The 15,796-nt window shown below is 41.1% G+C and overlaps 1 protein-coding gene across 5 annotated transcripts in view; it reads left to right on the top strand.

The window, feature by feature from the left end:
• CUX1 (cut like homeobox 1) overlaps positions 1 to 15,796 on the top strand; it is a 228,015-nt gene that overhangs the window by 165,732 nt on the left and 46,487 nt on the right. For 4 of the 5 annotated variants that reach the window (XM_026861725.1, XM_026861723.1, XM_026861722.1 and 1 more), the window contains one exon: positions 14,146 to 14,448. The exons of the other annotated variant lie outside the window; for it this stretch is intronic. In XM_026861725.1, coding sequence (XP_026717526.1) covers positions 14,146 to 14,448 — 303 coding nt within the window. The remainder of the gene's footprint in view (positions 1 to 14,145; positions 14,449 to 15,796) is intronic. 5 annotated transcript variants of the gene reach the window in all.

Below are 15,796 nucleotides of genomic sequence, written 5' to 3'. Positions count from 1 at the left end.
CCCCCCCATTTTTCTATGGTTCATGATTATTTCTTTCATTCTACTGTTTTGTTTTAGCCAGGCAGAGCTGTCCGGTATGGTGCTGCAGAGCACAATTGGGATTAGCACATGGAGAGCTGAATCCTTAGTACCCTGAGATCACACAAGGGATCATTCTAGCCTTCCCAAATTTGAGCTATTTTTTGTTGTTGAATCAAAAGGAGGGAATGTTTTGCGGTCATTTGCTGACATTCCAGGTTAATAAAATTGCATGACCTGAAATGTTTGTTGTTAATGCAGTCTATAAAATGGAAGAGAAGGGAGATGACATGACTTTTAATAGCTGAGTAGCTGGACTGCAGGAATTCCTTGCATGGTTTATGGTTGATGACCAGTTTTTAAGTCTTTGTATTTGGTTCAGAAGGTTGTCTCCTTTTGTGCTAGGTGCAAAGGCATTTTTAAAATTCAGAGCTGAACAACTAAGCCAAACAGTTATCTTCATGCTAACCCTGAAGCACACTGGTGCATATTGGTGAAGTTTCCACATTCTTTCTGTGTGGCTTGAGATTACAGCTCTGAAGCAGTTGGCTGTGGCTGTCTTGATTTCAAACCATAGGATATCAGTTGGCTTCTCATAAGGGCAGCTGTTGTAGTCTGTCTGTAATGTGTGTGATCATATTCTGTGCCATTTCCCTGACATTTGGACCATGAAAACCTTCCTGGCAGCCTTTCCGTTATCAATAAAGCTGGGAGAATCACTGTCAAGGCACCTTACTGGGACCTGGGAATGCAGTGTGAAGTCAGCGTTTCAAGTTCGCTCTTAATATAACAGTGACTATCATTACTGGCCATCATCTGGTCATTTCTGCCTCTTGCCTAGGTCTGTCCTCCCCAGGCTGTCTTGCATGGCTGTGGTCCTTTGTCCGTCAGCAATTCTTTGCAAAGGGTATTTGTAGAGAAATTCCTGTTCTAGTTGTATCCGTCTCTGTCCATTGAACCACACATTGATTAAACTTGCAGAAGATGACTCCATCCTCATTGTGGTCATAGCTTTACTGTTACAAAAGTACTCAAGTAAAATATATAATCATAGAGTGAACGTCTTTTCTAGGTAGATATTCCTTGCAGCTGAATTACAATGACAAAGCACCGACACACTTTTCATATTAATACAGCAAAGAGGAGACTCATGCTGGATTCGGAAGACAAATTTAATTCACTCTGAAATGCTGCTATGAGTTCGTAGCATTCATTTTGGAGAAGTTACCCAGTCAAGTTGCAGCTACGTTTCATTTCTGTGGTTAATTTGGGAATGTGGGTCCTTTACACTCACTCCCCTTTGGTGTGCAGGAAAACATCTCCAAGCAAGGAGCTTGTGTGCAGCTCTGCAGTAGCATTTAGCCAGGCACGCATTCTCAAAGTCTTTCATTTTTTAAAATTAGATTTAATGAATGAATATATTTTTTAAGCTGTATGAAAAAGAAACCTTCCTGCCCATTATTGCTGCTATACTTCTCAGGTAGTTTATTTGAGTACTACTTAGCATAATAGTTGGTAAAAAAGTGGATGTAGTTTGTGAATATGTGCTTCCAGTGTAACTTCAGCACCAATCTGAGCATGTAACTTTCTTGCACTCCCTTCAGACCTTGTTTAAAAGAAACCATGGCCGTTGAATACTAGAGCTCTGTAAATTCCACTGTTCATCATTTCATTATTTATTACTTCATTTCATTAATTACCAGCATTTTCTTTCCCTCCACTTGCTCATTTGGAGATGAGCAGCTTCCTTTGGGGAGGGGGCCCACGTTACCTCCCCTCCCTCCTTCCAGGCACAGGGGGCTTCTCCTGCCAGCTGCTAACCACAAAGGAGCTGGGTGGAAAATGATGAGCTGATACGTTAGAAAGCCAAATATAAAAATAACTGGAGCAGCACTGCAACACGAGTGAGGCCGTCGCAGTCATGCTGCGGTGTGGGAAGGCTGGGCAGCTCCGGGGCGGGCCAGGAGCCGGGGTGATGGCCGGGATCTGTCCCCCATGGGCTGGCAGCTGTGGAAGAGGTCAGGAAGGCTCTTCTCCAAAGGGAGCAGAGATTTTTCTGTTGGTAATAGGAGGCTCTGGCAGCTGGCAGAAGCTCACATTGGTCCTCTGCTTGCTTGTGGGAAAAGGAGGGGGCTGCAGGTCCAGCCCCCATGGCCACGTGGCTGCCGTCGCTGGGATGGAGGTAGCCATCGTGCCCTTGGCCGTCCCCGGGCAACAGCCCAGCCGCTGCTCAGCAAATTACAAAATGCTCCTCCACTGGATGAAAATTACCTTGCTTTCAATTCAAAGAACAGATAATGGGCTATTTTCCTCCCAAAATACTGGGAAAAAAAGGTGTGCTAGCACCAAACGCGTGGGTTGTTACTCCCATCTTATAATGGGGATGAAGCTACGAGGCAGCTGTCTTCTCCACCAAGTAGCTCTGAAACAAGATAATAAACAGCCTGTTAGACTCTAACAACAAAATCCTGTTCTGATTATAGACTCATATATTACTTGATAGCAAATCATTCCCAGGAAGAAAAAAACAGAAAATTACCAGTAAATTAATATCTTCTGAGTTACCTTCTAGCCTCTTCTTTGCATTAAGGTGTGAGAAAAACTGATGAATTTGTCTCACCTAATTTGATGGGTATTGGAGGTTTTTAAATTTGCCAGCAGCCATCCAGAGAAACAGCAAATGAAAGAATCCAGTGCTTGTTTTAAATCTGATGAGAAATACAACTTGCATTGAAAACAGAGTAAAATGGATTTAAGATCACGTTTAAATAAAAGTGAAACCAGAAAAATACCGAATTAAAAAGCCTAATGAAAGGCAAAAAATATAATGACAACAAGAAGTGTAAAATTAGGCCTGATACTACATGTCCCATATTTATATTTGTCAAAGATATTGGTGGTAGCAACTTAAAAGATACTTCTTTGGCTGTATCTATAATGCCCTGTAGTGGTGTTGAAAAGAGTGATTGTTCCCCAGAATAATTCAGGCACTGTTTGATACTGTGTATTGGAAAAAACCTGAGCTTGGCAGAATATCCCCATGTTTCTGTCTGTGCTCAGGGTCTCTCTGATGAGACTGGTCCAGGCATTAAGCTGCTTTGCAGAGCGACATTGTCCTCGCAGGGTGTTCTCACCAGCTCTCCTCGCAGGTAGCCCAGCCCCACATCGAGGCCTGCCCAAGACATCCCTCCCCCTCGTGCGGTGTGCGATGGTCCCCTCTGGTGTCTTCTCCTGAGACATCCCCCCTTCCTTTTTGCTTGCCAAAGGGAGGTTGGGATGGGTGCAAGGGCAGGAGCTGCCCCCTCCAGCTCCTCTCTACCTGGTTTGCACCCATGGAGGAGGTGTGAAATTGGCTGCAGTGTAACTACGGTTCTGGTTTAGGTTTGTTTCTGTCTTTTACCCCTCTGGAACTTGGGTCCTAAAAATAGTGCAAGTTTGAACTGGCAGATGTTTCATTTGTCCTTTACGAGAGGACCAAAATTAGCTTCTCATTTGGCACCTAAATAAAGCAACTTAACTGCCTTTATGCGAACTTTGCAATTACTGTCTATTGAAGTTGCAACATTTTGTTGTGTTTGATGGGGAAGGGTATTATGTAAGCAATATCAGCACCTAAGAAGCCACCAGACCTTGAAAGAGAGAGGACGAACAGAACCAGCCCAACTGTTTTGTTTTGGGGTTTTGGTTTTGGTTGGTCTTGTTGTTGGGGTTTTTTTTAACTTTTTCTGGTCTGAGGCAGGTGGGTTTTTTTCCTAATAAAGGTTTCATTTAAAAAAAAAAATAATGCAAAAGTAACTTGGAAATGCTCAGAGAGCTGTCTGTTATAAAGGTTAAAAAAAAAAAACAAAACAAAACAAAAAAAACAACCACCAAAACAAAACCCAAAACAAAAAAACCCAAAAATCTAATAAAAGGACAGCAATGGTTTCTCTAATTTTCAGAGAAAAATCTGCACAGAATGCCTGAAGCTGGGTTAGCAGTGGGACTCCCCAGGGGCAACAGAAAGATGTTATAATCAATTACCACATCATAACACTGATGTATGATAATTACTGAGTGTTCCTCCTGAGATAGTGCAGCATTTGGCTGGGATGCGGCTCTTTCATGGTCCACTGCCTGATTAATATGCAAATAATAGGCTGATTGCATGATGAATGCAGAAAATGAGTTCGCTGATAACGTGAGCACCGAAGCGGGAAGATGATAAATTACTTTTACTGACTGTCCTACATTAAGTACCCTTTCTCAACAATTTTATCACAAATTAAGTAAAGCAGTATGGAGAGATTATGAGGATGTGTAAAATAATGTACCTTAATAGCTTTTATAATATTGTTGCGTACAATGTAAATGTCATTTTGTTTCAGTACTTTAGCCGGTACTCCTCCCAAAGAGGAGTGCATTTAGTATAGCAATGTTCAGGGTCACTCTTCCACTGCTTCTTTCTAAGACGAAGAACAACCCACTGTGCTGCGGCTGTTAGATAGGACTTCTCTGCTGGGGAGGGAAGGCAGCGTTAGCCTCGGATCCATCCCGTATGGATCTTGCCCATAGCAAATGAATGTCCACATTGTTTAGTGGGAGAGATATGTTTAAATGCGGTGCACAGTGCACATAGGCATTTTGCTTCATACTCCTGTCTGGAGCAGACGAGAGGTTAAAATCTCAAAGGAAGTTACGGAAATACCTTCATACTCAGGCTTGTGACAGAGGAGGACAACAAACAGTCTTAAACATGGTCACACATTAAAGTTAGTCTCTAAACACAAAGTCAGCAAGTCAACAAAGAGACCATAAACTGCAGCAGAACCTCTAACAGCTCTTGTTTTCCAAAAGGTATTGTGCACACCTTTGCTTTGATTATACTAAAAATACAACTATGTGGGGTTGTGGCATCTTGATTGATTACTTTCAGACATATTTGTTTTAATATTCAGAAAATCCTTAATAAAGCTTCTGCACACAAGCTGGTTTAATAATAAGATTATTGAAAATACTTTGCAGCAGTTATTTCTAAATATTGACTTCTAAGTTAGGGAAACACAGAAAAATCTGAATATTAAATAAAGATTAGCAGAGTCGAACGATATTGTTTAAAGCAGGCCATGATTTTGCCATTAATCACCTAATTTAAAATCTGAATTCTTTTTAGAAAGGGTTTTTTAACAGTTTAAAGGTAATATATAAAACCAAAAAATTTATTCAGCACTCTTCAATGCAAAGACCCTACTTTTGGCTGAAGAAGCTCTGTGTGAGCAGGTAGGCATTGAGGACATTCTCCCTGTGTGCTTGCTCTGTGTGTTTACCTCTTCCGTAGGACATCCACTTTTGGCCAATGAGACCGGGAAGGGACTGGGGCTGTTGGCCTGACCTGAGCATTGCTCTGATGTTTCCAACTGTTTGTCTACATCCACTTGAAAAAAATATACTTTTTTTTTTCCCTTCATTTGTTGTAAAATAGTGCCTAAATATATGGCTGTATAAAGACCTCATGCTTCCTTATAGGCCATTTCAAAAATGTCCCCTAAAGAAGCTTATCTGGGAGTTTTATCAGGTGGTGTGGTTGTGTCAGGGGTTGGTGTGTCTGTTCCAAAGTCCAATAGATCTCAGTGCAACTTTTCATTTTAAGTGATAACTCCAGTTGTATCTTTCTGCACCAGATTCTGGACATCCTGGCTGTTCAGGCTGCCCTTGGTAGCCATCTGTACTCCGCCTCCAAGCCCATCCACACAGCAGCAGGCAGCCAAGTGCCAGAGTCCTCCTAACTCAGTAGAAGTTTGATGGTTTGAGTTTGTGCAGCCTTAGAGTTGTCCAGCTCTCTGGGACGTTGCTCAGCCGTTCCTCCTGTATGAGTACCTGGATTTGCCTCCCCGCGTCCAGGTGCAGCATGGTGTGTGTATTGTGCAGGACAGAACTTTTCAGCTAGTGAGACATTTTTCATCCATGGGGCACAACAGAGAGCAGTAAGGCACTTGCTGACACAAGGTGTGGGCTCCAGGGGTGTGTGTAAAGGGCTGCAGGTGTTCACCAGCCAGGACATTCAGCGATGCCTTCCTGTGACAACCAGAGAAAGGGGTGAGGTGCAGGTGGTGGCACTGACATACTCCACGTGGCAAAGGCTTTTTGAGAGGCAGGAACAGGGAGGAAAATCTGACCCAATGTAAGCTTGTGAGCTGAGCAGGACAGTCCCCTGCTCTGGTTCCTCGCTGCATGCCCTCCAGACTGAGCAGGGGTGGATCACACAGCAGCTAGACGCCTTTGTTTATAAAGTTGGGTGGATATTGTTGTTCTGCAAGCAACATTTAACTCAAGGCTGCACTAGGACTTTCCTCGTTATGCCAACACTGGGACTGGCATAAAAGATCATCCTTTTGCTGATGGGCTAGCACTGCAAATGAGATAAGAAATCCAGATTCCTGTTCTTAATCCCTTCCACTCATACTGTGTTGCAGGTGTGTGGCAGCAGGTGGCTGTTTCTCATATCTGGTTCATAGATTTGGTTCCCCAGGAACTTGGGACAGCACAGTTGTGGTTCAGAGTCAGGCAAACACGGAGGTAAAGGATGGAGCCAGGACAGGAATCCCTGAAATTGATACCAATGCTAGTTCTTGGCTATGAGAAGTTGCAGTCTTAATGTAGGGTTGGGCACAATAGTGGGATTTCCAAGACCGTCTGAGGCATTTGTGGTTGCACATTCACTGAAAGGAGAATCGGTTGCCTGACTTCTCTGAGTACTTTTCTATGTCTAACTAAACCCCTCTTCATGGGTCTGTCACCAGCTCCCATCTTCCTTGCTGTTTTCTGAACTTCACCTGATTTCTCCAGTTTCTCATTTCTAGAATGGCTGGAAACACCCTTTTTTAATACAAATGCAGAGCTAATTATTGAAAATGAAATGTAAAATTGCAGCAAAACACTGTAATACTTTAACGACACTCAGAAGCAGTTTATTTCAAGTACTTCTACCACTCACCTTCATCATTTAGCTAGTTTTATATGCTCCTGTCATTTAACATATATGCAGAATGAGGACCTTTATTTTTAGTACTGCCTCAGTAAGTTCAGAGTTAACCAAAGCTGGTTTCTTCCTCTTTCAGTGCAGACATGCATACATCTGCACACTTTCCTAAAGGAGTTTTCTTTTGATCGCTCCCCCCATCCACATAAAATTTTCCTCTGAGCCAAGACCCAAAATAACATTTTCCCCAAAGTTATAACATTTGCAAAACAAACAAACAAAATCTCCACAGTCATAGTGGAAATCTGTAATAACTATAGCAAGTGCTTGCAACTCTAACTGCATGTACCTACATACTTTGCATCATTATATATGAACTCTCCAGGGAGGTTTGTATACTCCCTGCGTATGACTGGGGGAGTTTATAACTGTAGGGAGGATCATATTTTCATAAGCCACATTAATTTGCAAATTGTGAATAGGCAAGGTTCACTCACATAAAGTAAAGCCACCAAAACCACTACCTGTGAGAAAGTGCTCAGTTTTCATGGGTATTTTCTTTTAATTAGTCAGAAGAGGGATGTATTGCAGTGCTGTGCCACAAATGCTGATCATTTATTACGTAGTTCAAACTTGCACTCCACGACTGTTAGCGAGGAGAGTTGTTATGATGCTTTAAAAGATCCTGCAAAGACAGATGTTGCTAACAGTAAATTTAGATAGGAAATCAACGGGAAAAAAATCTCTCCCTGAAATTTTCAGGCCCTGAGAAACAGAAGAATGAGGTTGTCCTGAGGATGTTGCTATTGATCAGCTGAGTGATCAGGTCCTGATTCTCAGGACAACATGCCCCAGTTTTTGGTCTACAAATTGGATGGAATGGGTAGCCTCATCATCAGGGGGAAACAGAAACTCATCCAGTCCCAGTATGAGACACTTTGATCTCAGGCAACCTGCCAGGTCTGTTGTTGTCCATTAACTCATCTGCACAAGGAGGTAAATGCAGGCCCTGAAGTAGCAAATGCTCTTTTAAGACATTGCCGAGAAATCTCCTGTCCACATTTGTCTGCTTTCATCTTCCCTACTAATTTGCCGTAAAGGGAATGAGCAGAGCAGGGGATGCTTCACTGCCTCCCTGCTCCACTGTGCGTAGGACGTGGCAGTTCTCTCTGTTCCTCGATCAGGAACTTTGAATTGACTGGTTTGGCATAGACCTGAAGCCTGAGCTTTGGACATTACGAAAAGTGGTGCATCAAACCAAGCGCCAGTTAAATCATGTTTGGGTTCTTGTCGGAATGTCACAGAGTACCCTGTCATTTTGTTTTAGCAACTTGTCCTTCCAAATGCGCAGTTTGCCTTATGGCATGCCAGCAGTAAAAATGTCACTTACAATAATTACTTTTTGGTGAAAATGCTTGCTGACTTCCTACCTTCAAGCTGTTTTTTACACAGTGGGGAGATAATAAGAAATGACTTTATCCTGACTGCTCAAATGAACACTAAATGGAATTTAGGTTATTATTACTGCAGATAGAGGACTGTGTATTGAAATTTAAATAGTGGATCAGATAAACTACAGAGATTTGTCTCTGAAAATTATAGTGGATCTGCTTTTTCAATCCACTTCGCTCTGAAAGTTAAGGCAGCTGTTGTCTGCCTGCTGTCTTTAGAAAATAATATTTTTCATAATCCTTTTAGAGGCCCCTGATTACCTTCTATGTTTTGCATGGTCTTCCTCAACTTCTGCATATTGTGTACCTCATTCCTCATGAGTACTTTTGCAGCTTATTAGGTAAGCCTGTGCTGGCAACAAAGGCTGGGCAGTTTATTCTCCCTGCAGCTCCTGAGCTCTAAAAGTATAGAGAGCTCTTTACAGAGAGGTGAGAGTGCTGGGAGGAGAGGCTCAGAGTGTTGACTTTGTGTTTCACACTTGCAAATTCAGATGCTCTTGTTCAAATCTTTGCTCTGAACTTTTGATTTGCAAGTGGATGCAGAGTCAGTGTGCTGCCATGGCTGAAGGAGTTGAGGCAGGGTTTGAGCAAAAGTGGCAAACCTGCAACTCTCAAAATATGTACAAGAAATTCCACTGGAGGAATCTGCGCATGCTGGCAGACAGCAGCGTGATGCCTCTGGGACTGGTGAAACCATATCCATGTCTCAACGCTGCTTCGTCATCTAGATACCTCTGATGCAGGGGATAGATCCAGGACTGGTGTCAGTTCATGTAGACATCTGTAATTTTCTGGGGAGGTTGTAGGAGGTGTCACCTGCAAGTCTTTGCAGTGTCCTGAGGCGTCCTGAGCTTTGGAAGGAGCATCCAGGTGAGGTGTGCTGTGGATCTGAGCTGTACCTCTGCTTTTCTACAGAGCGCCGCATTAGATTACTTCCTGTGGTTGGAAGAGTTCCTCTGCATCACAAAAATAGGCCTTTTTGACCAGTACAGTTTTGCAGGATATAATTAAATGTCTCTGACTGCTGAGTGATGCTGAGGAGTGCTGCAGGAGGGGAGCCCAGAGCAGCCTGTGGGTTGTTACACCCTACAGGAATTTTCTCACGTTAGGATGGCAGAACATGATCAGACCTCATAGAGGAATGTGTTGGGCTGATACGGTGTTGGAGGAAGTGTTTTCAGGTAATTTGCAGGCCACTGGTGGGCTAAGGATAGTCCAAAACGTTCTACAGCCAGTGTTCAAGCAATTCAGGACCCAGGGTCCAGAACCACAGCATGGGAGTGGGAAGTCTTGTAGTTGGAGAAGTTTAAGAAAATCTAATGTTAAGTTCAGGAAAACCACTGCAACCTGTGAACTGAGACTGCAACGCTGTTTTCAGACTTTCTCACATTTATTAAAACACTGTTATGATAGAAGCTATGGAGAAGGTATAGAGGATGGATGGGACCAAAGCATCACTGGCTTCATCCATTGCGCTAAGGAATGCAAGACCACAGAAGATTTTCTGTGTTCATATAGTTAAGGCAGGGTCAATTTGTTACAGTTCTCAACCAGTTTTGTAAAATGCTCAGGCAGACCTTAGTCTTATATGCTAAATTGTTTACAGAGTTTGTTTAGTTTCTTAACTGATAACTACTGAGAGGTGGGGAGGGAGATGGGCAAGCTGTGGTTACAGTTTGGGGTTTTGTTGCAGTAAGATGGTCGTTCAAGCAACAATTTTATATTGGGAAAATAGTATTTGAAAAGAAAACAGAAGGTATTTGTACAATTTTTGACTTTGTTTCCATTCATTTATATATCTTCATTTTTGACTGTACTTACGTCTCTGGTATCATAGTAGGAAAAGCCAAAACTGAAGAATTTCCAGATTTGAGAATAAGGACTATGTGTTCTGCCAGGAGAGTTCCCAAGTATGACTCTTTAGCCTTCACAAACTGCATCAGATATATTTGTCTTTATGAAGACACATTTGCCTTCAAAGACTTGAACTTGAACCTTCACTGTATGGTCATAGGTCTCTCTTAGCTGTTTTCATTGTGAAATAGCCAGTGTTGGTGTTTCAGTTGTCTTTGTGTTTTAGCTATGAATGGAGGCGTTGCACTTGCCAAATATTTCAGATTGCTGGCCCATTTATGCAGACATCACTTCCTAGTACTTGATTTGCATTTGATTATTATTTTCTATGCTGCATATTTGAATGTGCTTTTAAAAATTGAAAGTGCCTAACTTCCCTCTACCCCAGACGTATATTTTGAATTAGTAATGTAAAAAGTGCATGGTAGAGCCTTTGTCCTTTCATGACTCAGTTATACTTGCAGCTTTAGGAGATTTGGATCACTTAACGCATTTATGGTGTATTTGAATCTTTAATGACATTACTCAACATCAACCCGTAATTGTGCAAAAGTTAGACCTGTTTCCCAATCATTTAAATTTGTCATGTTGAACTGTGTCTTCATCAGATGCTTGGAAGCCAATGGACATCATCTTTCCACCAAGTTAGTTTGGGAAGACCCTGTTTCTGCCATCCTCTGTGAAGTGCAAGGCACATCTGATGTCTTTGGCTACCTGAGACTTAAAAATATCCCAGCTTCTTCAGTGTCATCGTCAGTGGTGATGCTCTTGATCTCTCCAGCTCTTTACTTCTAGCACCTTATTTTAGAAGCTTTTGGGCTTTTGCTTCAGGTTTTAAACTGGATGCAGGCTGTTGGAAAGTAAAATGCAACACCCCTTGGGTACAGCAAAGTTTATCTGGAATTTATTAACATAACTTCATCAATAAACAGTGATTGCAGGGTTTGCAGGTTGTGGAGCCTACCTTAATGCAGTTTTACACTCATATTGACAAAACGATCTCTTCCTCACTAAATACAAACATGTAAACATTTGGTGAACATCACTTACTCATAAGAAACTGAATCGCTCTTAAGTTAGTGCTATTCTTCAGTAAAGTCTGGGGTTAGAAAAGCAGAACACATTTTATAGAAATAAGCTTTCAGTGTATTATTTTCATTGGAAATGTTCAATTGCTACTTTTGAAATCTTAATACATGTTTTTCAGATGTCCTGAATTTGTTTCTTTGTCCTGTAAGGAACTTCAGAGAAGTGAATACAGACAAATAATTTCATAAAACATGTGAAATGCCTGTGGATTGACAGTTAAATCTGTAATAGTGAATACATTCAATTTTCCCCTTTGTTCTGTCAGCAGTCACTTGTACTCTAAATGTCTATTTAATTTTTAAAGTAGATTAAGGGGGAATATTTGCATTATTTGATTACTGAATTGACTTTTCCAAATAATGGATCTTTTTCTCAAATATTTATGTGATATTGAGAATGTTTTTCCATAATGAAAAAGTGCTAAAAATTATGAGGGGGGGGACATATTTTGAGTTATTTGTAGTGTATGTACATAATGCCCTCATCTGAAATCACTATACATTTGCCTTACATTGGAGGGAAAAAAAAAGCAGTTTGTCATCTGTACTGCCTTCCAAAATTAGATTCAGATAATCCTACCTTTTGAGTAAATATGAGCAGATTGGTCTTAAAAATGAAATTCAAGTATGCTCTTGATATGTGATATAAAAAATAAATAAGCTAATATGTGAGCAACATAGAGCATTTCAGTGATAGATGGTAATATAGATTATCTTTGTTGTTTACATAATTAGGCTGGGCAGGGAAAGGAGAGGGAGAAGGAAGCGTTAGTAAATGCTTTTGTTTAGTCCTGTGTGGTTGGCGTTTTTTTTAATTTTAGATTTTTTTCCGTGCTCCGTGTGTGCATGTGGTTTGCAGTGCACGGATGAGGAATTGTATAGGAAATTTGCAGCTGCTCTAGTTATTCAGTAAGATTTGTATAAGCTGGCACAAGGGACAAAATTAGAGGGAACTTGAACGAGTGCCGTGCAGTTTATTAGCTAGGCAGCCATAATTTTGACCTTGCTGTGGGTTAAAGGACACAGACCTGAGAAGAAATCTGTTTATCATGTAGGGAATTCATGCCATCCCTGACAGTGTACAGTGAACAAGATGGATGATCTGCCAAATTGGTCCCTCGCATGGGTGAATCAGGGCAAATTTACAGTACAATTCCTTTGCTGCTCCTGATACAAAAATAACATTTGCTGGGTTTTATATTCAGTTGTTTGATGACCTAGGGTGAACAGAGAAAAGAAATAAGATTTGTAGGATCCCTATTACCTTAAAGATTTATATGCACCTTGCTTTCCTTTTATGTCTGCCTCTTTTGCATCTCTCATAAAGCACTAAGGAAAAAGTCCAATTGCTTGGTTTGAGAGAGCAACTTTATGTAAGCGTGTCAGGGAACCTCTCTTAAATGCAGCATCGTGAAAGCTTCTGTTGCCTTGAACAACGCAATGATACTGTGCACCCTGCTTCACTTCAACCCTACTTTTACTTACATAGCATTTTTCTTTAATATTTGGGATGTGTTTCCGTGCTACACAAGCTGCATGTTGTCTAATGATTGGATGGTATTTTGGATAACAAACAAACAAACTTGAAAACTAGCAAAATTTGCTGTTGGCGTGGTAGCAACAGGACCTGATGCCGCAGAGTGAACTGCTCTCATCACAGTGTTGCAGTGCTCAGAAAGAGACAATTCTCCTAGAGGGACTAAATTTTTGATGTAGACTGTCCTCATCCTTGTACAATTGAGAGCATTGTAAGCTTCCTCCAGAGATCTCGAGGCAAACCCACTGATGTATGAATCTGAGATACATGCAATTAACCGTGTCAAGTAATGAGATGTGAGACAGCAAGGAGGAGGAAGCAGTCCCACAAAAATTGTAAAGAACTGTGAATGGAGGATTCGCATGTGCCCTTTATCTTTTGAAGGGAATTGTCTTCTAAACCACATTGTCTATGTGTTGTTGCTTTAAAAAATGTTCAGACTGTACTCATAGATGTCTGAATGTTCTGCATAAGCTCAGTTGGTATGTTGTGTTAGAGATAAATGTGAATTTATTAGGGGAAAACAACATTTTGTACAGAACCTATTGTTGTTGGCAAATTAACAGATTCAGAAAGCTTTCTTTTAAACAAAGTGTCACAATAACAGATTTGTGTGTCTCCTGATCCACTAGCTGTCTTTATGTTGGATTCTCAAACACATTAATTAATACGACATAATTACAAACTGTATTTTAATCTTGTTATTTCTGGGCAAAGAAAAGTGGAAAAATGTGATGCAAGTGATAAGAAGCAAAATGAAATTAATAACACTCTCAAGGTATAAAGTTGTATCAGTTGTAGAAAACCCCTCTCTGACATTATAAAATAGTGGCTGAGTGAGTTTCTTACAAGTCACAGGAGGCTTAAACCAACCTATAGTGGTGGATTTGAAACCATTCTAATAGAAAAATGTTGTGGAAAGCAAAACTATGAGTTTTCCTGGCCAAGGAAATTTCTTGAAAACTTACAGACTAGTGCACTTCATTTTTTCCTCATTCTTATTTGTATTTCTACATCTTGTCTTTATAAGAAAGCAGAGATGACTCAAGATAAAATTAGAAAATAATTCTGTTTTTAAAAAGAGGCTTTTGAGTAACCAAGTCATAGCATGTAGCATTTTGCATACTTAGGCATTTCTTTAAGTAGGTAGAATATAAATGAGAAGGAAAGTTAAATATCCTGCAATCAAAACATTACAATTATGCTAAAGTGGGGCCTTTTTTCTTTTTTTAATTACAGAAAGCACTCCAAAGACTTCTGCCAGTTGCAGTCCTGCTCCTGAATCTCCCATGAGTTCCAGTGAGTCAGTGAAAAGCCTGACTGAATTGGTACAGCAACCCTGCCCTGCTATAGAGACAAGTAAGGATGGCAAATCCCAAGAATCTAGCGAGCCGTCTGCTTCTGAATCCCAATCTACAACACCTTTGCCACTGCCGGGCCACTCGGCACTCAGCATTCAAGAACTGGTTGCTATGTCCCCTGAGCTGGATACGTATGGCATTACAAAGAGGGTCAAAGAAGTGCTAACAGACAACAATCTTGGTAAATCGCTTTATTCTCATTTCTTGACTGAAATAAGATGAAAGTATTCATGCTTTTATTTTTAAGCTATAATTCAATGGATGTTTACACGAATACTTGGTTTTGACTCTGGCCTAAGTTTTAATCTGTTAAAAATACTTTTTTTTTTTTTTTTAAACTGGTAGAGAAATCCTTTCAGATTGTCACACTACATAAAATGTCACCATACCCTTGCTCTTCTTAAGCTCTGCTCCTGGCTCACCAGCCAGATACTGCTCCCACCTGCCGAAATACAGTCCAGCAGGCTGTCCCAGAAGACCAAGACCCCAAAGCCAGCGAGATCTCCCCTTGAGAAATGCTGTTTTTCCCATGCTTATAGATTCAAGTCCCTGGCATTTTAGGTATAGGTGAAGTAGAGGAGTCCAGCATGACTGGAGAGGGAGGTGCATCACAAGCCAAAGCATAGCATACCTGTAGAGCTACGTGGGTAAATTCAGACTCAGCTGAGGTTTTGATGGACCTGTAGATAAGTATTATGGGGCCATTCAGTTACTTAGAAATGTGCAAAGCTAAAGCTGCTTTTGTGTACAGATGGGTTTTTGGGTGTCAAATTAAGTGTGATGTTGACATGGCTGTATATTTGGAGTAGTCAAAGGGAATAACCTGATCTAAGTATGGGAAATCCACACCTAATACTGCCACTATGCCTCTAAATCACTAGTTTTTCCATATGTGTTCAACCCTCACAAGGCATTGGGAAACCTTTAGGAGTCCTTTGAAGTCTCTAGCAGGAAGGCAGTAAGGCTGCCCCAGTGTTACCTGCACATGCTTCTGGGCCTTAGCATGGGATTCATCTCACCTGCGTTTAGATGTTCAAAATAGATGTCTGAGATGGTTGGGATGACTCACTCTCCAGAAATACCAGTATCTTTCCACTCACTACAGATGGGACCAAAAAGATAGTTTAGGTTTAAAATGCTGATCGTACTTCTGTGAGAAGAATTCCATCCATGTCATCTGAATATTATGACTGTATAAGTAAAAACTCCTTTATTTTAGTATGTAAGGAAGCCTTTTTTTGGCTAGACACAGAATAACGTGTAACTATCTTAGACTGTTGGGTTTTTTTTAAAGGGGAAGAATACAGGGATGGGGGAGGTTACAAGTTCTCATTTAACATAATTTGGGAAAAAAATAAAATGGCCCTGATCGTGGTTATACCCTGCATGAGATTGTTTTCCACTGAACCTAGCAGAATCACTTGCTCCTGCATGTTGGCACGGGCAGACTGTGGTTGGTTGTTCAGTGGAGGTAATGCAGAGATAAAGCCACAAGTCACGGTAAGGCTTTGCAGGTTCAAGTCCCTAGT

This window comes from Athene cunicularia (genome assembly GCF_003259725.1).
Source record: "Athene cunicularia isolate RWA chromosome 19 unlocalized genomic scaffold, athCun1 chr19_part1, whole genome shotgun sequence".
Lineage (NCBI taxonomy): Eukaryota > Metazoa > Chordata > Aves > Strigiformes > Strigidae > Athene > Athene cunicularia.
This window is presented reverse-complemented; position numbering and strand designations above follow the sequence as displayed.